The sequence below is a fragment of the Haplochromis burtoni genome, unplaced genomic scaffold (genome assembly GCF_018398535.1).
Source record: "Haplochromis burtoni strain Fernald_Lab_line unplaced genomic scaffold, NCSU_Asbu1 Contig_64, whole genome shotgun sequence".
NCBI lineage: Eukaryota > Metazoa > Chordata > Actinopteri > Cichliformes > Cichlidae > Haplochromis > Haplochromis burtoni.
The window spans coordinates 1464472-1491696 of NW_024582425.1; the positions used below are offsets into that span (position 1 = coordinate 1464472).

General features: G+C 39.0%; 2 protein-coding genes across 4 annotated transcripts in view; one reads left to right on the top strand and one right to left on the bottom strand.

The window, feature by feature from the left end:
* Positions 1-16013, top strand: part of rgl2 (ral guanine nucleotide dissociation stimulator-like 2) — a 32064-nt gene extending 16051 nt beyond the window's left edge. For all 3 annotated transcript variants that reach the window (XM_042221322.1, XM_005923700.3, XM_005923701.3), the window contains 15 exons: positions 414-470; positions 1364-1560; positions 2033-2142; positions 2836-3051; positions 4238-4341; positions 6047-6131; positions 9172-9231; positions 10181-10267; positions 10357-10389; positions 10757-10878; positions 11006-11092; positions 11833-11926; positions 12081-12305; positions 12534-12648; positions 13835-16013. In XM_042221322.1, coding sequence (XP_042077256.1) covers positions 414-470; positions 1364-1560; positions 2033-2142; positions 2836-3051; positions 4238-4341; positions 6047-6131; positions 9172-9231; positions 10181-10267; positions 10357-10389; positions 10757-10878; positions 11006-11092; positions 11833-11926; positions 12081-12305; positions 12534-12648; positions 13835-14016 — 1774 coding nt within the window. In that variant the 3' untranslated portion in view covers positions 14017-16013. The remainder of the gene's footprint in view (positions 1-413; positions 471-1363; positions 1561-2032; positions 2143-2835; positions 3052-4237; positions 4342-6046; positions 6132-9171; positions 9232-10180; positions 10268-10356; positions 10390-10756; positions 10879-11005; positions 11093-11832; positions 11927-12080; positions 12306-12533; positions 12649-13834) is intronic.
* Positions 16014-16080: 67 nt separating this feature from the next.
* dnase2 (deoxyribonuclease II, lysosomal) lies at positions 16081-26306 on the bottom strand. Its single transcript, XM_005923702.2, has 7 exons — positions 26000-26306; positions 25306-25403; positions 24946-25117; positions 23835-23940; positions 22655-22819; positions 17695-17913; positions 16081-17541 (listed from the first exon to the last, which is right to left on the bottom strand). Exons 2-7 carry the CDS (start codon positions 25401-25403, stop codon positions 17177-17179), a joined length of 1125 nt encoding a protein of 374 aa, XP_005923764.1. The 5' UTR covers positions 26000-26306; the 3' UTR covers positions 16081-17176.
* Between the last annotated feature and the right edge of the window lie 919 nt (positions 26307-27225).

The window sequence follows — 27225 nt, forward strand, 5'->3', positions numbered from 1 at the left end:
TTTTAAACAGGGATTTCTAAAATACTTGTAAAGTTAAAGACATTTCACATAGCAGGAAGCACCTGTGTGCTGATTTAAAATAACTGCAGCTTAGTTCTTCTTCTTAGAAACATTACTCAGCAAAATAAGAAAACTGCTTGTGGAATTTCCTTCCACCAAATAAAGGAAGTTTATATGTGATACACCTAAAATTTTCCAAAGATGCAACAGGAAAGAGAGTGAGAGAATCAGCAGGAATGTAAACACCAAAGCCTTTGCGAAAAAATATCTTTGGAAAAATAAGTCATATATAAAACCACCGGAAAACTGAAGTGCTATTTATGATACAGCAGATGCAGCTATCTGAAGCTGAATGATACTTTCAAGCTGGTTTTCTTTTTCTGCTTCATGATTTTTTCGTTTTTTGTTCACAGGCTGGAGAACCCACCCGGGGACAGCGAGAGAAGTCAGATAAGACAATCTTTTAACAAGTGAGTTTTTGAATAGCTAACCAAAATCTTTTCGAGTGCTTGAGCTACTTTAGTATCTGCATGCCATAACAACAACTGCTGCAAACGGTTTTGCTTCTTTCTTTCATTCTTTTTTTTTAAGGGGAATATTATTTTTTACCACTCAGGGTGTTTTCAAAAACTGAAACAGAAACTTTCATGTTACACATCATTTCAACAGCTGCTGCTATTAAAATCAGCGTGAGCACAAAACAAAGAGTAGTTAAAAGCTTTTTCTGGGGTATAAATCTCTTTCTGCAGAGAGTAAGTAAAGGAAAACAAGCTGTAAAATCTGAGAATTGTTGCTAAATGTCCGTTTTACAAGGACACACTAATGAACTGAAATCCAAAAGTGTTTTGAATTTTCCAAAAAGCTTGTATAAGATATGCTCCAGTCAAGCTTGTTCGTAAGTGCCTGCCTGGTGAATTCCAGCCAGTTTCATGATAACTGGGGCGTCTTTCTTTGCAGAGGTGCTCGGTGCCACTGGCAGACTTACTTTTGTACCACTTCTTGTAAGCAGACTTGTCCTTCAAACTAAAATCTTGACCCTTTGGGTCCACTAGGCTCATGTCTAATCTGCTATTCTTGTCTAAACGCCTGAAGAGGGTGATTTATTGGAAACTTCTTAGATGTGTTGAAAAATATCAATATATCCAATCGATTCCAATCTCATTCCGTCATCCAGCACAGGCAGACCGGTCACATATCACATGCAATCTTAGCAAACACTAGAATAAATCTGAGGATTAGTCTTTTCAGTTGCAAGGCAGAAAATGTGTTATTTCTTTTATGTTCTTGCACCAGCCTCTCGAGTCGTTCCCCTTTCTTTTCTTTAATTCCTCCCATCCTTATCTCCATGTCTCTATCCCTACAGAGCAGTGTGTACAGTGTTCAGCACGTGGCTGTCAGAGTATCCTGAAGACTTTAAGAGTTTGGGGGACCCCTCTCGCTTGCTACGCTTGGCTCCCCTCCTCCCTCATGACTCCTCATCTGCTGCTGATCTCCGCGCTCGCTTCCTCAGGATAGCCGAGGAGCTCAGCGAGAAAGCCCTGCTCCCAGATACCCATAAAGGTCTGTGTTTTAACTGGGATTTAAATGACAGTGTTATGGCCTTGTTCAGTGAGGTCATCAAGAAATATATATTTCTTCTCACTTGAAATCAAATGGAGACTGCAAGAATGGAAATATATACAATCTGGATTTGTTGTGACTATTTTCACCTAAAATTATTTTCTCTGAACATAACATAATTTTTCCCAGATATCCTGAACATTATTATGAAAACTAAAGGTTTTAGTTACTGCTTTTTCCATCTGGTTTGTCAGTGAAAGATCTCAACAACTATTAAATCAGAAGCAATGCTGACATACCTATTCCAAAGCTAAGATTCAGAAAGTAATTAAAACAAACAGTAACAATTACTCCTTTCAGTTTTGTGCTAATTTGCTACACAACCCCCATTTCAGCTGCTTATTTCTCCCATAGTCACCACAGCTCTGAACAATCTGATGCACATTTACTTGATCAGTGTCACTATTTGCAGATCAAACCAGTTTCACCAGCCCTCCTCCTGATGCCTCCAAGTTTGAACCTACCAGCATCCTTGGATTCTCTGGAGCGCTGATTGCCGAGCAGCTCACCATGATAGAGACTGTGAGTTTACCCTGAAGACAGAACACTTTCTAAGTAATGACCTGTGGTGACAAAATGTAAAACACTGCACTCCTTAAATGGTAAATGGCCTGTATTTGTATAGCTTTTACTAGTCCCCCCTAGGGACCCCAAAGCGCTTTATACACCCAGTCATCCACCCATTCACACACTGGTGGAGGCAGCTACAGTTGTAGCCACAGCTGCCCTGGGGCAGACTGACAGAAGCGAGGCTGCCATATAGCGCCATCGGCCCTTCTGGCCAACACCAGTAGGCAGTAGGTAAAGTGTCTTGCCCAAGGACACAACGACCAAGACTGTCCGAGCCGGGCTCAAACCGGCAACCTTCCGATTACAAGACGAACACCCAACTCTTGAGCCACGATTGCCCCTTAAGTCCCCGGAGACTTATGTGATCGTTTCAAACATTTACTAACTATGTGTGCTTTCAGTTTGAGTTCAATCTGCTTTTTATTGTCTTAATCCTGTTTTTTGTATTGATACTTTTCAAACAGCAGTTTGATTAAAATACGCAGAAGTAAGAGAAAGAGAAGTGTCCCACTCTCAGAATCTCAAATGTTTTCATAAGGAAATTTAAATAGAATGACCTCTGAGTTCAGTTTATGTTGTTTAATCAATGATTTGTAAGCAGTTTTTACAGATCTTAGTTATAGTTGTAATTCTCACCTCTTTCAGGAGCTTTTTGTCCGTCTGGTCCCGTACCACTGCCTCGGATCGTTGTGGTCTCAGAGGGACAAGAAGGGGAGGGAAGGAGTTTGTTGGTCAGTCCGTGCCACTGTGCGTCAGTTCAACAAGTTGGCCAATGCTGTTTTAGCATCCTGCCTCTGGCCGACAAAACTGCGGAGCCAGCAGAGAGCCCGACTGCTGGAGAAATGGATCAGCGTGGCAGAGGTCAGTAGAATGAAGTCACAATATATAATATATAAAATTCAATGCAACAAACACATATTTTGTATCAATCTCAATAAGTCTCAATAAGAAATTGAGGTCTCTGTGAAATTAAACTATTAACTGTATTCCACTTGGAGTTTCAAGGCATCCAAAAACCTCAAGCCTGCTTTAAATCCTTCAGTAATCCTCTAACTGTAATCGTATGCTCAGCTCTGACTCTGCACAAATCATGGCAAAGTCACAGTTGCTAGGATTCTGGTTATACTTTTATATTAATCCATAGCTGTGAGCACCACACGTTATGTCACAGTCTTCTCTCCATCAATGAGGAACAAATAACAAAAAAACCTCTGGTGCATTTTTTTGAGAATGCAATGCAGAGTTAATATTGTTTTTCAGGGTAAATTCCCCTCACGGAGAAATGAATTAGAAAGCAAACCCAGAAAATCGAACCCATAAGTTGTTTTTTAGGTGTTTTTTAAGCTGTGTTTCACTGATATGAACAGGATATTTGAGAAACGGTGCAAAATCATTACACAGCCAAAGAAATGTTCTTTTCTGTTTTCCATTTTCCAGCAACTCCAAACAAAAATATATGTTTACCTCAAGATCAAATGAGATATTTTTCAAAACCAGCATTTTTTTGGACTGCATGTAAGTGTTAAGTGCTCCTGGTGTATGTGTCTGTACACGAGGAGCAAATAGGGTAGGAAATGAGCTCTTCCAGTAACACCAGCGCTGAGTCAAACAATGTGATGTACGACCTCTGGGCAATGGGAAACGTTTGCATCTGCTTACTGTGAAAGAGAAAATGTGGATTAAGTGAAATCTGTAGCAGTGTTAGAGTTACCGTGCAGATCACTCAGCTTCTTTAAAATATTAAATTGCCTGCAGCAATGACAAGCTCTGCTCGAACACACACAAGCACGAAACATATCGTGTCCCTGTCTGCTATGGCCTCCAGCTTTAATTCTCCCTTTTTTCCTCTGGTTTGCTGGAAACCTGGCGTTCCGGTCTCACCCTATGTTTGTTATGAGACAAACCCCTTTAGCAGCATCCATTATTCAGCACATCAAGGTGACAGCGTAACTCAATACTCGGCAGACCCACATCCACAAGTGTTCTCAGTTACACTATACCATGAGATGCAAACGGTGGTATTTGTCTTTGTACGTTCTTTCAACAGGCGTGTCGAGCCAGGAAGAACTTCTCCTCGCTGTACGCTATTGTGTCTGCCCTCAAGAGTAACCCCATCCACCGGCTGAGGAAGACGTGGCAGGACACCGACAGGTCTGAGGCTGCAGTACTCCCTGTTTTAGTGCAGAGGCTTTATAATCAAATATGTGGAAAACAATCTAAGAGAGGAAAAGTGCAGGATTACAGCTCGAAACAAGGGCATTTAAAGGCTATGGTGATCATTCTAAACAGGTTCATGTTAAGTATTGGAGCAGCAGCATGAACAGCTGGTCTCAAATATTAGTTTATTTAAGTATATCCATCCATCCAACCATCCGTTTTCTGTCTGGGTCTGGGTTACGGTGGGCTGTAGTCTAAGTTGAGATACTCAGACCTCCCTCTCTCCAACCTCGTCTTCCATCTCCTCTGGGTGGACACAGAGGCATTCCCAAGAATGTAATCTCTCCATCATGTCCTGGGTCTACCCTGAGGTCTCCTCCCAGCTGAACTTACTCAAAACACCAGAAGGCATCCAGAAGGCATCCCTGTCAGATGCTGAACCACCTCTCCTTAAATGTTTTTATAAATATCAGAATATAAAATCATGCTTATACATCTTATATTAGGGGTCTGAAGTGCAAAATAAGAAAGGAATATTGTGCATTCTTTCATTTTTATTATCTTTTTCATTAATAATAGAAAATAAAAAATAATTGGATAAGTATACATTCAAACTATTTTTGTCTGTTTTGTGCACTAAATCTTAAAGTCGGACATACATCTGGATTGTAATACTTAAAACAGTATCACCAGTTTTAAGTACTTTCGGATGTACAGTGCAGTAGACAATACTGAATTAGTATGGGTAAACAAGGCTCTTTATGGTAATCGAGGAATGGCACCAGTGCTGTCTCAGGTATCAGGCTGCAGTTTCTTGAACCTGAGAGAAACAAAGGTGTTCCACATTCTCGATAATTAGACGTGCCCCTCTTGAAAATCAGTTTGGCTTTGGATAGGAATAATGCCGAGCTGGAGGAGACAAAGACTCCCACATGCTCACAGGGACCAGGCAGGTTAAACTGTTGAATGTCTGAGTCAGCTGAGTCAGACGTGCGGGTACTGCTGAGAAACGTTCAGGCCTGCAGTGCAGGTGGGAAACTGGTTTAGGAGTTGGAATCAAACGGACGGCTGATGTGTTACTTTGCTAGATAGTTAAAGCTTTTTGCTTTAGAGCACTTTTTGTAAGAATTCTTATTCATTGAAAAAACAGGCAAAGACTACAAAATATATAATTTTATATAATTTATTTACATACTACAAAAACAACCATATTTAGAGAAGGCTAAGGAACTTGGAAAGGAAAGCGTCTGGACTTCTTTAAGTTGCTTGAAGACATTTCACCTCTCATCCGAGTCCCAGATTTAAGCCCTATGGGAGTGTCCCCCCAACAGGGACAATGGACCCCCTAATGATCCAGATATAACTTCATATTGCACACACTGCACCATCGCTGTTTTAATATTATTTTATAGCATCAGTTGTTCTTAGTTTTCTGGGATGTAACTGCCTGCTGTTCAAACTAGATGTTAACTCCATTTCTAAATTACCTCAGGTGTCTCTTTCTATGATATTGTCTTTTAAAAAAAACCTTTCATATTATCTCATATGGGATATCATGCAATACAATAACAGTAAATCTGTGCCTGGCTAACGTCATTCAAGCTCAAGCTTGCACAAATGATCTTCATTATATTTTAGTAGACTGAATAATATAAGACTACAAATCAGTCTTTATCTTACTGATCTGGTTACTTTACAGAGAGGCGTTGAGGAAATATGAGGAACTGTCAGAAATCTTCTCAGACAAGGACAACTATTCACAGACCAGAGAACTCCTGAAGGAGGTAAGTGGCAGGGATTAAGGGTGTAATGATAGTGGACTGTATGTCTTCAAAGTTGGCTGAGGTAAAAACAGGATCAAATGCCGAATGATGACATCAGTTACATTATACTGTGCGAAGAAAGCAGATTCAGTGAGAAATTTGATATTTTATTTATGGCACACTGAGGCTGCTTTCTACTTGGGTCACGACACATCACGAAACCAGCAAGTAAAAAGTGAAATCATCAAACACGGATGGCGTGTGTTCTAGACATCTTGTCATTTGACTGTACGTGTTGATTAATGATGAAACTAGCTGGAAGCAGCATCTTATGCTGGAAAGCTGCCGCTTTGAGCTCTCAGTGACGGGGCTGTTGTGTTGGAGCGGTCTTGGTTTAGAGTCAGATTTCAGAAACTCTTGTAACGACTTGGACTCGTTTCAGGGCTATTTTTACTCAGACCTGTGCTGCTCTTGGCTACCGTTAGAGGCTTTTATGTCTTATCTTTGTACTGTCTTGCTAAAAAAAACAACTTCCAAGGACTCTTTTCCCTATTCCTTTATCGCTCCAAAAACATTGATTTTGAAAGTATGCTGTAGGTGCATGAAGTCATGATGCATTAGGCTTATATAACAGAGCCTGTTTGGGGACTTTACTCGATATCATCACATTTTTTAAATCTCCCAGTATCTAATATTCCTTTTTTTCTAACATAAGAATGAAACAGGATGTTTCTGATAATCCATTAAAAGCTTTAAAAGGCACCATCAGCGCAAACTCAGCAGGGAGGTGTAGCTCAGTGACTCTAGTTGAGAGACCTAGCAGAAACAGGCTGGCTGCAGGATGTATCTGGACACCTGTCAAAGTGTCCAAGCTTCCATCCAAGGACCATGTACGCTCACACAGTAGTTTCTTGTTACACTGAGATATGATAAATGATCATTTCTTTTTGCAAAGAGAGGAGTTGCCCTCCGTTGGCCATGAAAATAATGCAGGTTCTCAGTTGGCTTCGTTTTCAGTCCATCCTTTATATACAGTCTTTGCTTAACACAGCATGCACTGACTGCACCGATGTCTGTTAATGCTCAAACAGCAGCTCTGTAAAACCATGTGGTCACTTTGCTATTTCACATGCTGGTGGTATGAGACATTTATTAATGTGCCTGTCATCTGTCATCACATTTATTAAATTCATATTTGCACAGACTAAACCAGAGCCTAACCATCCACGGAGAAAGATGACTGCTATGCAGGCCAGAAAACAGTGTAATCTTCATTAGTACAAGTGCCCTTATTCTGTCAGCGTTTTCACTGTGAAACACCCATTTGAAGATGCATTATATTTAGTTTGCACTGTGTCAGCGAGTTTGGGAAATTGGCAGAATTAGCAATGTTTTGATTTTCTATAATGGTGCCGCGCGAGCATCAGTGGCTTTGCATTAGCTCTGATTTTACCCATGATACCCCCAAAGGAATTCATCCAAACATTTTCTTTCATTTCTAAAGCTTCACTCTGAGCTTTGATGTCAGAAAAACACCACTGCCTTCTGTTGCCCTTTGATTTTTTTCTCTCCCTCACAGTAACTTGCTCCTCTTCATCTCACAGCTTGTCTAAAAATGACTACAACCAGCAGGCAGGGTGTAAGATGAATGATTCAGTCTAATAAAAGACTAAACTGAACGTTAGGAGAAATAAATTATTCACAAAACTGTCACAGAAACATTTGACAGTAATACCGCTTTATTATGATGTTTATGGCAAGTTTTGACTGTTTCTCTTCCCTGATGCTAAGTTTTCATGACAGATCTTTTGACTGAACGCTTCTAACTTTCTTATTAATGTTGTGAAAAGGATTTTAATGTGTGCTTAGGTTACCTGAAAATTAATCACGACAGAATTAGGTTTTACAGTATCTAATTTAGTGGTAAATAAAAGTCTTTACTTGCAAGCATTGCAAGTAAAGATAAAATGTGAGACATTTTCACAGATAAACATTGGATATACCTATAAATGTTGATGGAAATGGAAAAAGTACATTACAAAACATTCTACCATGGTAGAAGGATTAATCCAGAAAAAAATCTTTAGAAATTCCACAATTAAACCTGCATATTTTAATTAAGACCAACCGCATTGCTTGACTTTAAAAGGTTGGATCAACGTTGTCTCATTGTAGAGGCTGGCAGTGGAAAAGAAATACCACAAGCTAACATTACCTGACACTAAAACCTGATCAGCTCATCAACACCAGTATGTTTTTTTTCTTCCAACAAGGCCCAGGCTGCAGCAGCATCCCTTGAAACTCCAGATGCGTCTAATTGTGTGGTGATTCAGGGATTTCTTTATTGCATCAGATTGGAATTTATAATGTAATTAGGTTGGCTAACACAGGCATATATTACACAGCAGCCAGAAGCATTTGTGATGGAATGGGGTTCATTAGAATTCCTTTACAAAAAATGAACATTTATTAAATTAATATCAGATAAAATCTCCTTTTTCTTTGTAAATTTACCTTTTTTTATTTAAATAACCCACTATTACATTTGTTGTACTGTCTCAGTGTAATAACTTTCTTCCAAAGTCCATAATTTTTTATACAATTAATATCTAATAATGTTAATAATATACAATTTGTTGTACATTATAAACCAAGTTAGATAACAACTATTTTAACAATGTATGGCATGTCTAAGGCCTGACCTCAGGGAGTTTTATCATCTTCAAGTTCACTGTTTTGCATTTTCAGCCTTTTGTCAGCAAAAACGTCTCATAAATACAAATTATGTCAGCTCTCAAAATCAAGAGCTTTTATTTTGTGTTCAGTTTTAAGCAACTGTAAGTGCAAATAAGAGCTAGTTTGGTGTCCCAGTGGCCTCTGCTGGCATTTCCATCTTTTTGGGTGTAACACGTACTTTTATTGTTGACCAAATGTAATACAGTACAATACAGTTGTCACTGTAAGTATTTTTGTTGTTCTGAAAGTAGAGGAGGAGAATTGATTATGTTCTACTAATCCAGGTTGAAACTCGGGATTTCCCTCTGTTTTTTTTCTCTTGCAGGAGGGCACGTCAAAGTTTGCCAACCTGGACAACAGGCTCAACAACAGATACCTTAACAAGGTAACTGGAAATACTGTCAAAACTTGTTGTGGAGATTAAACATCTGACAGTGGAAGAATACTTGGTTAAAAACAGGTTGGGTTGTTTGTGTGATAATGAACTCCCTTAACAACCTTTAAAAAGAGATTGTAGGGGGACTCTACTTAAATTCCTCAAGTGTGCCGCTCTTAGCTTTCGTCCACAATTTGACTTAAATAACCCTCAGTGGAGTGTCAAATAAATTTGGGATTACATCATCAAGACTTTCCACATAGCTGCAGCAGCAGAGGAGTCCTTTAAAATGACCTTATGGTCTTCTGCAGAGGCAAAACCTCAGATCTGCATGCACATAAAAGACAACAATTTTCACTAACTTTACAGCGCACATCTGGGGTACATACCAAACATTTTAGCCTGAGGGGTTGTACACCCCCACCGTCCTTTATGGTAGACCTTGGAAAAATGTGAAATGATGTAAGACCCTGCAACCATGTCATGAGCGTTATAAAAGACAGAGACACCGTTTTAGATGAAGTTTGAGGGCTTACAGAATGACACGAGCGCTGTCTTATTGCATGCGCAGCGTATGTACTGCAGAGCGTGGTTTCAGCATGTCACTAATGTGCGAGTAGGCAACATTTTTTGGGGGGAGTTAAAAGTACTTTCCTGACAGCTTAACATATTGGTTAACACAAGTTAAACTCTGCATTCAGACACTAACACTGTTGAGCGGGGGGTGTTTCATTGGTTTAATAGAGGGTTGTGAGGGCGATCGACCAACATGCAGCAGCAAAGTGGAACAGCGAGCTGTTGTCTTTGTGTATGTGTGTGATGAGCTAAATCCCAAGCCACTGTTTGAAAAATAGCTGCAGGCGGCAGCTCTGAAATCCCTCGCTGTGTGGGCTCTTTACATTGTGAGTAGAAACCTCTGAGGAAACTGATGAAACACTTTCTTTTATTTCTCACACAGTCCAACGCGCAGGGCACCGTGCCCTACCTGGGTATCTTCCTCACAGACCTCACCATGCTGGACACGGCAGTCAAAGACAGGCTGGATGTAAGTTGATTTCATCTGTGTCACGTCCCCTGGACTTTTTATTTTACAATTCTTGAGCTGACATAACAGATTCTGTCACTCCTTTGCAGAACGGCTACATCAACTTTGACAAAAGGAGAAGAGTAAGTGCTGCAATACACATCAGTTTGAGAGATAAAAGGTTCAAAGTTGAATACGTGATCTGTTTTAATGCTTATGATAAGAGACATTCTGCATTTGGTTAAGCTGATGCCCTGATACTAAGCAGTTTTGAACAGAGTAAGCTCCACTTTTTGCAGCATTAACATAAGCTGCTAGTGTAAGTAAGAAAAGAGTGTGTAAGAGGGAGCAGTAACATAATATCTGAGGGAGGAAATGATTAAGTGTAGGGTGCTGAGAGGTGCTTCTGATACAGATGAAAAAAACTGGCACAGTAATAAGAGAACAGCTAACACGGGTTGGGTTTTTTTTGTTGTGAAACTTTGTGGTGATATGGCTCTTTGTTAACAGGAATTTGAGGTTTTAGCTCAAATCCGGCTCCTGCAATCATCCTGCAAAAACTGTGTTTTCACTGCTGACGAGGCCTTCGTGCAGTGGTATAACAGCGTGCCTACTCTGAGGGAAGAGGAAAGGTGTGTATGCATTTGGTTACAGTCGAGACAACCAAAAACTGCCTTGAATGAATTCATTATTTTAAAGACAGCTGCTGTAGCACGTGTTGATGGGTGAAGAATGATAAAGTTATCCTTAATTTTTCAGTTATAGGCTGTCCAATGAAATCGAAGCACCTGGCGACCCGAGCCCTCGCGGTCATGCCCCAGCTGTCGTTATCACACAGTGTCCAGAGTAAGCTAAGCAGAGCTCACTGACTCATTCATAAACATACACATAACACTAAATATAAGTATATATATGCAATACCACATATACAGTTTAGGATATAGAATTTTAATGGGAAGCGGATTTTGGCTTCTCAACTCGTCAGTTGGTGACCACTGCAGTAAAGAAGCTTTAAAAAATATTTCTCACTACATTGGCAACAAACCAGAGCCCTGGATTGGTTACAGATATTTTTTAGGTTTTATGATACTTTTTGTAATTATCCACTTTCACCACTGGAGGGCAGGATTTTAGCCATTAAAGAAGTGCTCATGTTAAATTTTTGATATTTCTTTTTAGTCCTGCCTTCATTTCCTCAAGAATATATACCGTATGTTTTATCAGACCGTCATTCTAAATAATAATTTAATGACTAATCTGGTTAAATTAATGTTGCATGAACTCACTCCACCATCTTGTGGAATAAGCTGGTACTAAATAAAAGTACAGACCTATTTCAACTTAAGCTAATATCTCTTTGGACCTAAGGTCACGGTGGTTGTTTCTTCGTAGGTTTAAGTTTTTTAATAATTTTCATAGAAACAAATTTGAGCCTTTAAGCCTGTGCTGCTTAAAATTTAGATTTTAACTGTTTAACTAAAGTTTAACTTTAGTGTAAAAACTTTATTGCAAATTTGTAACAAATAAACCAGTTTCCCTGACAAGTTTCTCAGATTGTTGTGTTGTGTATTTTCATGCATTTCCAGTCTAAGCACCTCCCGAACCAGCCTGGCTGGTGACAGTGACAGCTTCTTTGACTTTCACTCACCCGTCAATAACCTGCTTTCAAAGCTCACAAAGGTAAGTCACTCAACAACAGTCATCAGTCAGGTTTCTGTTTATATTATGTCATTTCACAGTAGGCAGGCTGGACTGTTTTGCATGTTTAAATATACAGATTAGTTTCCGATTCCACTCAGTCATTATCATTTTCATGATTACTGTTCTACTGCAGCATATGAGATCTCCGTCGGTGTCCTGTCTGGATGTTGACACGTCCCCTCCTACCAATGAATCGAACCCTGCCACGCTGACTCCAACCACTCCTACAAAATCACACCGTCGATCAGCCTCCTGTGGCAACAATCCCCCTGGTAACATCCAAGGGTCAGGGGCAGACATGCGGATCATCAGGATACGGATGGACCTGGAGGATGGAAACCTGTATCGGAGTATTCTGGTACGAATCCAAACCATTTGTCTCTAATTAAAATCAGTAGAATCAGCACAGAAGCCTTTGTCATTAATTTATCAGTGACAATTTGCACTTACAGCTTCTCCTCCTATCTGAAAGGACCCCATAATCATAGTAATCAGAGTCAGATCCTCAGGATACAACGGACCCAGGTTATTATTAGTGCAAATCAGGCTGTCCTGTTTTCACTGTTATTGTCCTTTGTCGCCTCAGGTTACGAGCAATGACAAGACTCCCACTGTGATCAGCTCTGCCTTAGAAAAGCACAATCAAGACCCCAAACAGGCATCCAGATATGAGCTGATACAGCTTCTGCCTGAAGGAAAAGGTAAAAAAAAAACGAATCGATTCGACAGACACAATGTTTAAAAAAGTCATCATTACTAATATGACCAGTTTTGTCAAAGTGGTTTCTCTTTTCAGAGGAGACAAAGACTTCATTTTGAATTTTTTTCTTTTGACTAACCCATCAGTGCCACAGTTAAATTATTATTATTTTTTAAAAATTTTAGTCTAGTTTGACACATGTACAAAGTCATTACCTTTGTCAGGAGGTTATTAACTTTTGAGGGAGTTTCATCTGATATTTGTAAGGTTGGGCATTTTGATTATGCAGATCTTTGTAAAGCAAGTGCTTTTTGCACATATTGGGACAGACAGTATGAGAAATATGTGCAATCAAATAATTATTTAAAATCATTATGAAAATCCAATTAATAATGTAGGAACTTTAAGAGAATACAAACCTGAATGTTTGAACTGCCAGTGCAAAGCTGAGCTTCCTCCTTTGTCCATTAACTAGGACAGTTACAATCAGCTGCTTTGATGATCTCAGAACAGCTAGACAGACATCAAAATCTATATTTTAATCTTTAATCTATATTACACATGTGTAATACTTTCTGTACAACCTGGAACCTCAATTAAATTTGGATCCTTGAGGATCATTTTCTTACTGGACCACATTCAGCATTTTTGAGATTTCCCCCCCTTCTCTCTCTTTTCACTTGTGCCTCTGCAATGACCACGAGATGTCCTTCAGTGTGTCAAAATGGCAACCGTTTAATTTTAATTTCATTTCTGGACAGAGGACAAAGGAAGTCTGCTGAATATTCTCCCTCAGACAGCTGGTGATATCATAACAGTCAGCCTGGGCAGTCCTGCAAAATTTACAGCCACAGGCATTCAAATGTAAAAATAAAAAGCAACACCCCAGAAGCATGATTCTGATCGTGCTTGTGATGCTTCACTGCAAACTCCTATGTGGTCTCTGGACTGTTGCCAGAGACAGGATGTACTTCATGATTGCACTTTATATCATTAATATCTGTTATTAGAATAGCACATTTTGCTCTTGAGCGGTTTGCAGTTAAAAAAAGACTGAAAACTAAGAGAAAATACAATTTACTACAAGTTCTACAAGTCAAATCCATTAAACACTGCAAATGAATCTCATTAGAGCGCAGCAGCCTTCACATGTCATGTATTTATTCCTTTCTCTTCTCTTAAAACAGAACTGGTCATCCCTGCTACAGGAAATGTCTTTTACGCCATGACGTCATCTAGTGTTGATTTCCTGCTAAGAAGGAAAGACGGGAACTCCCCGTTTGGCTCGCATCCGATCAGCACAGAGACGAGCGCCACTTTTCCTCGAATCAAGGCCAAGGGAAGGAGACTGGTCAGGAATCTTTTTTGACATCAGATTTTTGTCTGCTTTGTCTACCGAGGTGGAGTTCTCTGATGGTCTCCCAATGTGAATGCAGAGTGAGCTCTCACGGACAGTAAATGTGGCCTTCTCTGTCCAACACAAAACCTACACATGCCTTTCTCCTGTGCTCCTGCCAAGCTCACCAAAACACCAAGAAGAACTCTGCTTGTGTTTCAGCCAACATCTCCTTGCAGGAAGGTGTGGCAGATATTTCAGAACTCCAGCTGCTGTGTTCAACAGAGCTATTTGCACTTTTCCATGCACGCTAATTTACATCCCGAGGACGAGCAGTGAAAGCCTTTAAGTGTACCTTTGGTACTGGTTCTCAAGTCCCTGTCAGGTAGCACTTGATGCTTTTTATCATTACAACTCACAGAAAGAAAGAGTTGCTTTAATTGCTACAAAACACCAAGAAATCCCTTGTTGTCTTCTGCCTCATCTGTGACTGACATTTCCGAATGTAAAAAAGATGTGATTGGTTGGAATGCGCTTCTGTGATTACCCAAGATGCTGTTGAAGGACTTGAAGTGTGTTTTTTGGGGGGAAATTAGATTTAATGAGATCTGAATCGGAATCAAGACAGTGCAAGTGCATCATTGTAGCAAAACACTGGAGCTTTTCAAATGAGACATATATGATTTGTATATATTTATATATTTTGTATGTCTGTGTGATCTCAGCATTGTGTGACAGGTCCTCGCGTGACAAGTAACTGTTTCAACAAGGAAAAAATCCTTAAAATAACTGCAAGAAACAGGCTGACATGTCCACAGAGAAGGACAGCTATTTTAGCTTTTACTCATTTCTCCATAAACTTAAAGCAGCAATAATCAGGATTTTAGAATAACACTGAAACTCTGTTGTAAACTGTTGTAATGAACTGCGGTCAGTTTATTATCAGTTCTGAAGCTCTGCTCAGTTTTTAAGGCTCTTTTAGCTCGTTGTTTTGGTTTTACACTCAGAAATACCACCTTGTTGCAGCTGTCACCAACAGATATTACAAAAGCAGCTCTGATTGGTCATCTTTCTTACCTGACTCGAATACTCATGCAATTGTGAACCAACAGGTGAAGTCAGAGAGCCACATAATTTTCTCAGGAGCTGCTGGAGACCAAAGTAAACCTCAAGGAAGGCTGATAAGGACTAATTAAACCAAGTGGACAAAATGTATTTGCAAAGAAATTTTTACAGTGTCACCTCCCTCAGCTGCACGTGAATGTACGCAGCTGTGTTGCTACGTTACAGGGTGATCAAACATCACTCAGCCTCTTAAACCTCGTGGATGAAAACTGATTATTGCAGCTTTGAACTTTAAGCACTTTTAAAACAGCTTTGCTTCAGTTTGTTACTAGAAAGGAACATAAGTAAGAGAAAAACACTGCCATTGCTAAGTTTAAGGTTTTTCAGGTCTGATACTTTCAACAGAGCATAAGCTAAACTTAATTTATGCAGATTTTCCAGTAGCTCAGCAGGAGTCCATCTTCACTGCAGTTTACACAGACCGCAAAGCCTCAGTTCCAGCGTCGTGGCTTCAGTGAACATCTTAACTTCAGTGTATGTCTCTTTGAAACAAATCTTGTGACCTCTGGTCGTCCCGGGTCAGTGCTGGTGAGGCTCCTTTTACCGGCCGAGGCACGAGCACTGAGGGGCCAGGGAGAGGATTGTGGGTATTAAAAAAAAAAGACGTGCAAGCATGATCCCATGCTACAGATTGTTTTAGTGCCTTTCTCTGCTGGGTGCTCACTTTCTCATGTTTGCATTAGAATGTATACAGTCCACGTGGAGGAACTGCAGACAACTCCAGTGCTGTGTAGTTCCACATCAAAGCTATTTATGCACTACATACAGTATGTCCTATTTTTGTGGTAACAAATTTACTTTTATATGAATTTTAATTGTTTTTGACTGATGTTCAGTACTGAGATATTTTTCATGCTGCTGAGTATCCCATAAAAACAATTAAAGTTGTTGCTACTTGTCAAAAACATGGTATTTCTGTTTTTCTTGTGAGGGGTAAACAAAGGAAAGAGGATGCGGATCAGTGACTAAAAATACATATTTTTCTTCGTATCTTTATTCAAATTCAAGACAACCAGTGACAAGACAATCTTCAAGCACAGTCAGGGTCAGAATTAATGTATATATGTGGAAAAGTATCAAATCTAAAGCTCATGCTGGAGATGCACACACACTCATACAAGCCTGGTTAATGATTCAAGTGTCTGTAATTTATCATCAGTGACAGATTGTTATTAAGCACAATCATTCCCACATTTGATTAAAAAGAATTAACCAGCAGGTTTGGAATTCTCCCTGAGAATAAACGAGCTAATGTTTAAAAGCAGAAAATGTCAGTGAGTGAAACGGCACTCATCCCGTTCGCACCAGTGTCTCTTCAGTTTCTCTGAAAACAGTACCCAGTGGTTATAAAGATGCTTGAACCACTAAAGTGCCACTTTTGAGGTTTTTGTCTTTTACAAAATGAACATATTACTCATAACTATTCCAGCTCCAGAAAATCTAAAATTATAAAGAGAACAACTCAATAACCCTTGATAACCACATGAAATCATACTTAACAGAGGAACAAGTAAAATGCTCCCAATGAGTGTCTGTGGCTGATGGAAATTTTATATTTTAGCTAAAGTTGGACGAGTCGATCATTTCATTTGAAGTATATGTCTACTTCTCTAGTAGGTGTGAGTGATGACTGGCTTTAATGTGTAATGTCACGACTTCTACTTACACCTAAATTAGATGCAGATGCTTGGTTTTTTGGTCACTACGAATCAAATCTGAAATAAACAATAACACCTGCACATACATGAAAGTCATTACTATTTACTGTTAAATAGTAATTATTTGAAGATGAGACTCTATGGACTGATTGAAATATTGCATTGCTGTTTGTTGGCATCTTACTGTCATCTACTGATCACTAGATTAGTGTAAAACTTCTGGCAGGAATGTGTTTAAACTAAATACTGAAATTGTCTAAATGTTAAAGGCTAAATATTTCACATAGATTTCACTAGATGTGAACAGAAATCTGTAACAAATAAATCCACATAAAACCCTGTTCGCGTTATATTTTTTCACCCTCATGACTCATCATGTCCAAGTTGACACATCTGGCTCCTCCAGACTCTCAGCACTGGACTGTTTTTCCTTGACAGTCCTCACAGTCCAAGGCCGCTGTTCGGTAAGCCTTCCACACCACCGGATCACGATGACACACTGTGCCTCCACCCCGCTTCTCCTCAGCCTCATCTCGATTTATGTCCCCGACACACACCCAGCCTCCACCAGCCCCAGTCTCACTGGGGCTCACCGCCCATTTGGAGTGGTCCTGGCTGGTCTTGAAGGAGAACGTCTGCCCAGGGTTGAGGAGCTTGATGTTCAGGACCTTCCAGTCATCCGAGCAGTCGGAAGAAAGGATGCCCGTGGAGCGAATCCAGAACTGGACCAAGAGGTCTGACTGGAGGGTTGGGGCCACCCACGCATGATACAGATCTGATGAAGGGGACACAAGATGGATGAGGGTGTTTGTTTTTTTTTTACATTTTTTATTGCAAGTAAACTGTACGAATGCTCTAAAAATATTCAGGGTCACAAAGACAGAAAAGGGTTAGGCTTAGAAAAGACATCATTTCGATTAAGTTGTACCGTTGTCAAAAGAGGCTCCTTTGGCAAAGCTGATGAAGTTTGTCCCACCCTTTGAGGTGAGTGTCACGCTGCGATTGGACACAGGTTTGGCATGTGGAAAGAATTCATATTTCCGATTTCTTTTGTCACAAAGAGCAGCGAGCGAAGGCACCTGGGATGCCAAAGACTCTGGGATGCTGCAGTCATACACATTAGGCTGATTGATCTCCAGCTGTTCTCCTGTGGTGCAAAAGAAATTAGATTTAGAGCAAACCACACCCTATAATAACATCATCCTTTAAGTAAAGCAAATAAAAAGCACTGTACTGGTGACACTGGTTCAAAGCCATTTGACGGACCTGTACTGGAACACTGTGCACAGTAACATATAACTAAGGTATAATCTAAGTGTACATACAATTAAGGAATAACTTTAAAGTTTCTTCCTGTTTGATGCCTGACGTAAAGCAAGTTAAAACCATAATCAGATCTCCGTTTATGTCACACCAGACCAATACATACAACTTCAATTCCAACAGAGCTGAGACAGGGCTGTGTTTATTACTGTGTAGCATTCCCTGGTCTTGTAACAAGGTTACAACAAACAAACACCCGGGAACTGAGAAGACCCGTCGCAGCACTTTTTGAGAGACTTCTTCAGAGAACAGTTTTCCACTTTGTTTCAGTCTATTTTAAATGAGCTGTGAGAAAATGGAGGGGCTTCTGGATCTTTGCACTTGTAGATGTCACAATAAAATGTATTCACAGACAATGATTTCTGGAAGTGTTGTTAAGCCAGTGCAGTGATATCTATGACAGACTCTTGCCTGATTGTAATGGAGTGCTGCCTGGGGGCCCACAATACTGATTTTGTTGTTCCTTGCGCAAATTTCTACAGATTCTTGGAATCGTTCCATGATATTATGTTTTGTAGATGATGAGCTATCCAAAGTACTTGCAATTTTCCTTTGAGGAACAATATTCTGAAATTGTTCCACAATTTGTAGATGTACTTTTAACAGATTGGCAAACCTCTGCTTCTCTAAGATGCTCGTTTTATACCCCAATAATGTCACTAGCATGTTCCACAAGCTGTTTCTTTTTAGATCCACTTACTTTTCCAGCCTTTTATGGCCCCCATAACAAAATGAGCTAATATTTTCCATGAAACAGTAAAATGTCTAAGTTTAAACACTGAGACATTTTGTTTGTTTTATTTGTGCACACAGAACATTTCGCAGGAATAAAGATTATTGGGGTAAATTAGAAATCGTGTCACTGCATAGTTTGTTGAGCATCGCAGCTTTCACTTAGTTGTTATTTATACATTATTGCTTATGCTCAGCGCTGTCTGCAGCACATGTAGCAGAGAACCGCCATCATGCAGAGTTAAGCAGGTTGTTATTAAAAATTCTTTTCATCAGCCTCCGGTTTAAGTATTGCTCTGGCTTTACTTTTAACTGAATTTTAAATTAAAGCAACACAAAAGTAAAACGGAAAATAAAATCTTGCTCGCTCCTTTCAAAATATAAACCAAAGCAGTGCATACTGCAGCACTGAAGAACGTGAAAATTGGAAAAAAAACTTCAATTCTATTCTCTTTATATACATTCATGCATAAGCGAGGCTGAAAATGTCATTTTTACCCATAAAAGCTACGTAATGGCGATGTCTAACAATTGGTCGACTACTCTGGACTGAAATTCTTTCACAACTATCTGCAGTTTCTATGCATTTCTGGTGAGATATTAATAGCATTCAGAGGATGAGTTCTTCTGAGTTTGGTAATCCTCTGACTTTTCATCCTGTCACCATGAGGATGACATTTTTGGTTTTAATTAAAACGTCTTGACATTCAAACGACTCTCACGATGAATCCCCTGACACACCTTCATCTGGCACAGGCTGCAGAACAGACTTTTATTTGCCTAATACTCTGGTTTGAGGCCAATTGCCCACATATGCCAGCTGATATTGGCATCCTGGCTTAATGAAGAAAATACGTTTGTGACAACTGATAAATGACTTAAATACTTAATGTTTTAGCACAAACTGAAACATAAGCAGTGCTTCGAATAAAAAACAAGTAGCTTAATTAAAGCATTAAGAGGAAAATAATTCTGACAACATAATAAAAACATTATAGACAGTAGTATGAAATCTCCATTTCTCCAAATTTATGTGCAAATGAACGCTGCAAGGTGCTTTAAAATAAAAACACGATGAGGCTGTGCTCACCTTCTGCTGTTTAACCCTGCAGACTGAACACTCTGACACTCTCAGCATGTCAGCTTGAGAGACGAGAATCTGATAAAGCAAATCCCTGCTAGAGCGTGAGGGCCAGTATCTCTATGGTTACATACCTCAGTTTAATTACATTACCCCAGGCACTGCCATAGCAACTGTGCCAACTGCTGGGTCTGCCAGGGAACTGCAGAGGCAGCCGGGTGACATGGTGATGACACCTGTTTATGCTGATTATCTCAGTTCAGGCTGTTTTTGTTGTGTCAATACCTGAGTCGATTATTAAGCACCAGACGATACTTGAATCATCTTCTCCAGGGAATAATAATAATTGTAGATACTGACACAGATTATTGATTAAATGTGCTTAAGAAGTGTTCATTATTAGTGTGTAACATATACCGGCATAAATCAGCAGTATTTTTGAGCACCACATGGACATTTACTGTTTAGGTGACCTTAAACAAAAGAGAACACAGAGGGAAATCATTACTAACTGTTGATGGAGGCCCGATTTTTGTCTTTTTCTTTAAATAAACAATAGCAACCATGATCTCTTTAAAAAAAGGGGCAAAATTACAGGATAAAAATTCATCGCAATGCAGAAAAAGAAGTACTGTATCCTCAAACATTCCTGGGGAAGGACTTTCTTAACCTATCTTGTGATGGATGACCCTCGGCCATCCCGGCACTAGATGTCTCCATTTTGTTCTGGTTTGTGCTCTGCTTTGTCCTGTAAGAGCTGACAGGGGAGTAAATGGCAGCATGAGCTATACCTGCGTGTTCACCTATAAAAGCTCCCTACTTTCCGCAGTCACTCTCTGGTGTGATCTCAGTGTGATCCTTGGGTTTCTCTGCCATTCATCCATACATAGTCTACACTACACGACTGACCCGCAGACAAGCATGTCTCAATTTAGCTGTGCTTTTGTAAATCAGTTGTGTCTACCAAGTTACCAGCTCACCTTGTCTCCTGTTCTTTGTCATAGTCCGTTAACTGGATTGTGACAAAGAGAGTATAAAAGTTGTCTTATATGTAAGACTAATAATGAAAATATGCTTTATAGTTTGAAAAAATTGCACTGCCATTTACTTAAATATATTGCTTCTTCTTTTCACTTTCTAACTTTGTTAACCGTGTCAAAAAACGTAGGCATATATAAATTAACTATTATATATATATATATTTATTTTTTATTGCATATATCTCTCCCTCTTCATCAGGGATGCATTATCTCCTACTTCTAATATGAATTGTAAGAAGTGCTGGTATGGTGCACTACTAGTAAACCATTCATATACAAAGATGCACAATCACTAATCAATGAACTTAATTAGAAAGAGCTACGATGTTTGATGATATTGACTGGTTGCTTTTTACTTTCCTTGTTTTCAGTCCAACAGACAGAGTTCCAGTGAGGATGTTCATATTAATTGTAATCAAATAAGCTCTGTGAGAAAAAAACGGGAAAAAAACTAGTTCAGACTGCGATAAAGATTCATTGTCAATCAGGCTTTTTTTAAATTCTTGACTACCTGGATTTTGTCACTGAGAGGACAGAAGCCCAAACAGCAAGCAAACTAAGTTGTTTCAAAAGAAAGAGGACGAGAGCTTAACTCATAAGGAGGATAAACTGAGAAATCTCACTAAAGTCAAAGTATGAGACAAATACTGATTATTTTCAACTGTGAATGATGTAAAACTACTTTTGTAGGGTTCAAGAATAAAAGCGGAGCTGGAGATGAATAGAGCAGGTCGTCCTTTATGTGGACAAATATAAAATAGCATTAAACCAAAACACTTTGCATGGTTGTCTTTTTACTTTCTTTTTTTATTTTGTTAATGGACTGGTATTCATATAATGCTTTTCTGTTCTAACTGAGCACTCAAAGTCCTTTTTACAAAAAGCCTCTTTCACCAAATCACACACATTCATATAAGCTACATTTCTATACCTAAGCACCTTGTATAATATTCACACAGTGGATGCATAGGGTGACTTGGGGTGTAGTACTGTATCTTGTCCAAGGCTACTTCGACATGTAAGCTGGAATAGCTGGGAAATCAATCCTTCGACCTTCTGATTGGTAGACGGCCCATTCTACCTCCTGAGCCATAGTGGGAGGGAAGGGGGTGAATTAGAGAAGCCAGACTACTGGGACTATAAGAAACTTACAAAAACTTTGCAAATACATATTTTACTCTATTTAACAGCTGCATCGTAGCTGAGATTACATTAAACCGAAATGGAATCTCTTTTTATCTCTATTTTATTTAGTATATTAGAAATTGGTTGGCAGAACATCCAACAGCTTCTGTGAGCCCCAGTTTGGTCTACAGGCCTTAAGTTAACATGGTTAAGATGTTTGGCTGATACAGTAAACTACATAAATATGAACTTCTTATTCGTAATCTCTCACAAAATACTACCACAGGCTACAACAGCTTGACTTTTTAACTACCAAGCAAAAATATTACCCTAATAAAGATATGAGATTGAAAAGAAACTCTTCAGTTCCTTGTTAATTAAAGCATATTTAGTCAGACCAACATAACTGCAGACAGGGAACAGAATATGAATCGTCATTAGCTGTCTGGACCTTCTCCTCCCAGCACTCATACTGTGATTGCAATCTAATACCATCATCCATTTAAACATCCTCATTAAGTGTTAACTGCATTTTTATATCAACTCTTTCTTCACTAAGAGGCCACATGGCATGGCTCCAGTCTTACCGATGGTCTGGAAATGGTCGAGCGGGTATGTAACACAGATGAAGTTTTGCCCATTATTCTCCCCGCTGCTGGGGTAATAATACTCCCCTGCCTGTTGAACAGGAGGAAACTGAGGGGTGCTGTGGACCAACCAGAAACCCTGATTTTTATCCAGCAGCACAACACCTGAGGAGCAGAGATATTAAAATAGTAAGAAAAATACATCAGACGTTTTCCCTGAAGATGGTTAATGTGGACATTCAAGTGAAAACAAAATATATTTATCTATGCTCATTTGTTTTTACGCATCAGAGGAAATGTAAGTAATGCGCATTAATCTGCACTTCTTTTTTAATAAGTAGAATTAGAACATATAAATGATGAAAGAAGAACGTGAGGTTGATAAGGAGATGTTTCAACATGTTTTTATTACTATAACAAATCTTTGCCAGACTTTTTTTTGCCCTTGTTGCAGCGTTTTTAAATCTTCCTAGTATCAAATTTCTAATGAACATACTGTATACTTTTCATGTAAGTAAAAAGAGGAGCTTGAACATGTGATAGGTTGTCTTTATGCTTTTTTTATTTAACGTTGATTTAAAAAATTTTGCTTTTTCCATCCATTCGCTCTTTATCCACGACCAGGTTGTGGACAGGGGCATAGTTTCCAGGGGGGTTAGGGGGGTTATGACCCCCCCAATAATCAGACCCAACCAATATAACCCCCCCCCCAAATAAAATTATGAAATATCTTGCATAAAAAAGCTGTTGATTTTCTTTACTCGTTTCAGGTATTACCAGCAAAAGAGTTGCATGTTTAATCATCTGGGAATTTAGGCAGATTTATTTATTTATTTAGACGGAGATCTTTACACCCCCACCTCCCAATGTTCAGCACAAAGTTACGCTGATGGTCGTGGACCAGTCTAAGCTTAGATGCCCAGATGTCTCTCTCCCTAACCACGTTATCCAGGGGGACTACCAACATGTTCACAAGCTAATCAAGAGATATAATCTATCTGGCAAGTCTCAGGCCTACCCCAGATTCTCCTCCTCTTAGGACATGCCCGGAACACCTCAACTGGCTCATTTTGGTGTGGAGTAGTGCCCCCTACTCATCTCATTTTTTTCATACTATTCCAAGATTTTGGAAAACAAAGCTCGAAACTTTCTGCAGTCTTGGGACAATCAGAGAGCTCACCTTTCGTGTGACCCCCTCTGCTCTCACTGTTATGAACCCATCTGTCACCAGACGAGTCCTCGTGTGGCTTCTGGTCATTGTAAAGGATGTATGCAATGTCTGTATTCTGTAAAAAAACAAAAACAAAAAGGTTTTTAACTGTAGCTTCATGCATGTGTACTCACCGATCATAGAAGATGTAGAAACAAATGTTTTCACCTCAAAAGAAAACAAACAAATAAATAAAATGGCACACACTGACATCCATCACTTTCGGTGATGTTAACCAATACAATTACACACAGATGGTTGTATCCAGTAATTTTTGATTCAGAATCGTATCCACAAACTCTCTGACATGTTTTGATGAATCTATCAAGTTTTCAATTAGTAAATGACCTTTTCTGCCTCCTAGTTGCACAATCACCAGCCAGAAAGACAGATCACCTGAATGAACAGATGCAGTTTCACTTCTCATTATATGTTTGTTCCTCTGATCTAACAATGTCAACTGGATATAGCAGATGTCTATGAAAAAAATGCTTATTATTGCATATCATGTTGGTGAAGTCTTGTGACTGGGGTCACAAAGAAGAAGCAGGAAAAATGTAAATACCCTAAGCTCAGTGGTTTTCTAGGACTAAAATCTGCACGTAAGCATAACTGCTCTGCATGTAGTTAAAGCAAAGAGTTACTGCAGTTAACAGAAGTCGATGCACCAGCACTGTCTGTCACTTTTGGCTATTGTGATAAACAAAAATGTATTTTAAGTTTTGTGAGTCGTAAGAATTGGAAGTTCAACTCAACTTTATTATACATGGTTTTGGGAGAATATTACATTTTATCTTGTGACAAATCAGTATTTCTAAAACATGACATCATTTTTGGGGTCAAATATAAACTGAAGGTCCACTCATCTTAAAACAGCTGACGTTTTTTTGCCTTTTAGCATTAATTGTGAATATACTAAATCAATTAATAATAAGGAACTTAAAAGAGTATGATAATCACATTTTGAAGAACACTTGCTTTCATTTGGGTGTTTTTCCAAATGAAACTGAGCTTACAGTTTTTAAACTTTGTACTCAGTTCCACATTTGTAGCAGAAAAAAGAAACCTGATGGAAACAAACCTTCCCCTGCGTGTACAGCTGTCCGACCGTCCTGCCCAGGGCGCTCGTGGTGTCATTCACTGTCCCCTTCCCTTTAGTCCATCCTTCACTTCCTTGGTCCAAAAGCAAATACATCTCACCTTGTTCAGGAGACTTACTGCCATGCTCTTTGGGAAGTTTGTATATATAGAACCTAAATCAGAGACACAGACAGAAAGGCTGTACATGTAAGAACTGCTTATATTGGTGCATGTCTGTAAATGCTAAACTGTTATTGAAAATATTGCTTCTGTTTAATCAGAATAATACATCTAGGTTAAAACAAACAAATAAGGAGGACTTTTGTACGTGATTTCTCAGGAATTGTTATCAATGAATTACCAATCAACAGCATCTCCTTGGTCATTGTAGCAACTGATTGGTGAGCTGCTGCCCTCTAACGGCACGTAGAGGATCAGCACGGACAGGAACAGAAGCATCTAAGAACAAGAGACAGAGATATTAATAACTACGGTTAAATATGTGTATATGTGTTAGGAAATTAAATGATGAGTTCACGTTCAAAATATTTGGTTGAAGCTCATTTTTTCTTTTTACCAATAATGACTCCTTCGTAAAGAGTTTCAGTATTCTCAAGTAAAAGTACCAATAAAACAGTGTAAAGTCTTTTTTGTTGGAGTAGAAATGTTAAAGTATAAGCAGAAAAATGTCCAGCCACTGAAGGGTTTATTTATTTATTTATTTTTATATTTTTCATACCCATGCATTAGTGGCTATACACTATCATCGGTAAGTTAACCTCATCTTGTGACTTGTTGGAAAATGAATGAAAAGAAACATTTAGTATTACCGTAAAAACTAAAGCTCCTGACTACAAAAATACTGCATAAAAACAGAAACAATGATTTTAATATGAAAACATTTAACTAATATTTATCTTCAGCTAAATCTAATAATACTTATGGTTTGATCCTATAAATCAAAGCACAAGTCACTCAGTCGCTGGAATCGTTAGCGGTTACAGATAACTGCGATAGAAAAGTGAAAAGTGCAGTATAAGTTTGAGTCAACATACCCTCACGTATGTTCTCAATAAAGTCTTGTTTTATTTTGCTGCACGAAGATCGGCTGTGGCCTCAAGTTTCGTCTTCTTCGAGTACATCCCAGCCTACAAGTGTTTCCTACAGGGACTGGTACGTGCTTGTTTTGATCTCGGCCGAAAGCTCCGGGAGGAGACAATGACGTATGACAAAGACAACGGAGCGATCGCTACCAACGGCAGACATTACATTACAGGGAAATTATCGCACTAAAGAAATAAAATCCAATTAATCCTAAATAGCTTTCACGGTTTAGGCGTGAAGACTGTTTTAAGTGCTCCAAAACTTCGAAATTTATCCTTCTCAAAAAGTCCTAGTTTCATGAAGTCATGTGGTTGATGACGTCAACTGGTAGGCGGTACTACCCTGAAAAGCGGCTATTACAAACACCTTTCATAATATAATATAATATAATATAATATAATATAATAATTAGACTTCTTATAACAGAAGCAGATTGAACTTTCCCCCTACTTTAAAAAGACATTTTCAGTATTTTTCCCCTTGAATATTGTTAGTTTAAAACTTAGTTGCATAACTGTAGGTTTTAAAGACGTTCCTGAATCTGTTGGAGCCCAGAAGGACCTCTAAATCACCTGGGTTCCATGAATATTATGGCAAATATATCTTCCTTCCTGTATGGTCTTTGATAAGCAGCCAGTAATCTGTCTAACAACGGGGGAAGTGATACAACATGTTCGGCTCAACCCTATAAACACACACTCATCTTAAAAGTGGAACTTGAATTTGGTAAGATGAACTTCTGTTGTTTCTTCCTGTTTTACTCTTTCACAATTTAGGTGAAAAGTGTGGCTACACACACACATATATATGTATATGAAGATATATATATATATATGCAGTATTTATGCTTTCTTCTTCAGTTCCCCCTACAACCCTGTCTCATCTTATATAACTCTATACTGTTTAAGGAAGTGACACAGCATCCTCTTGTCAACTGCCTTGATCAACGAGGGCTTCCTCAGAAAGCTGTCCTCTGAGCTGAGTGGACTAAACAGTATTGCTCTAAGAGCCCCACTTAAAGTGGCCCTGATTATTGCCTACAGAAAGTGACCACGGGTTGCAGTGACTACAATGCTCTGTTTTAAAGCAAATACACTGAGGCAGTGTTAACAATTAACTTCACAACTGGTGTTTTTATGTTAACCCTAGTTGACTGATTCTTGTTATTAGAGTTACA

Bases quoted from the DNA above. Each gene is read 5' to 3' on its own strand.
- dnase2 (XM_005923702.2), bottom strand. From the start codon at position 25,403: ATGCTTCTGTTCCTGTCCGTGCTGATCCTCTACGTGCCGTTAGAGGGC. The intron at 25,118-25,305 runs GTAATTCATTGA...TCTCTGATTTAG, and splicing joins CAAGGAGATGCTGTTGATTG to GTTCTATATATACAAACTTC. The intron at 23,941-24,945 runs GTTTGTTTCCAT...GTTTTTTTACAG, and splicing joins AGCTGTACACGCAGGGGAAG to AATACAGACATTGCATACAT.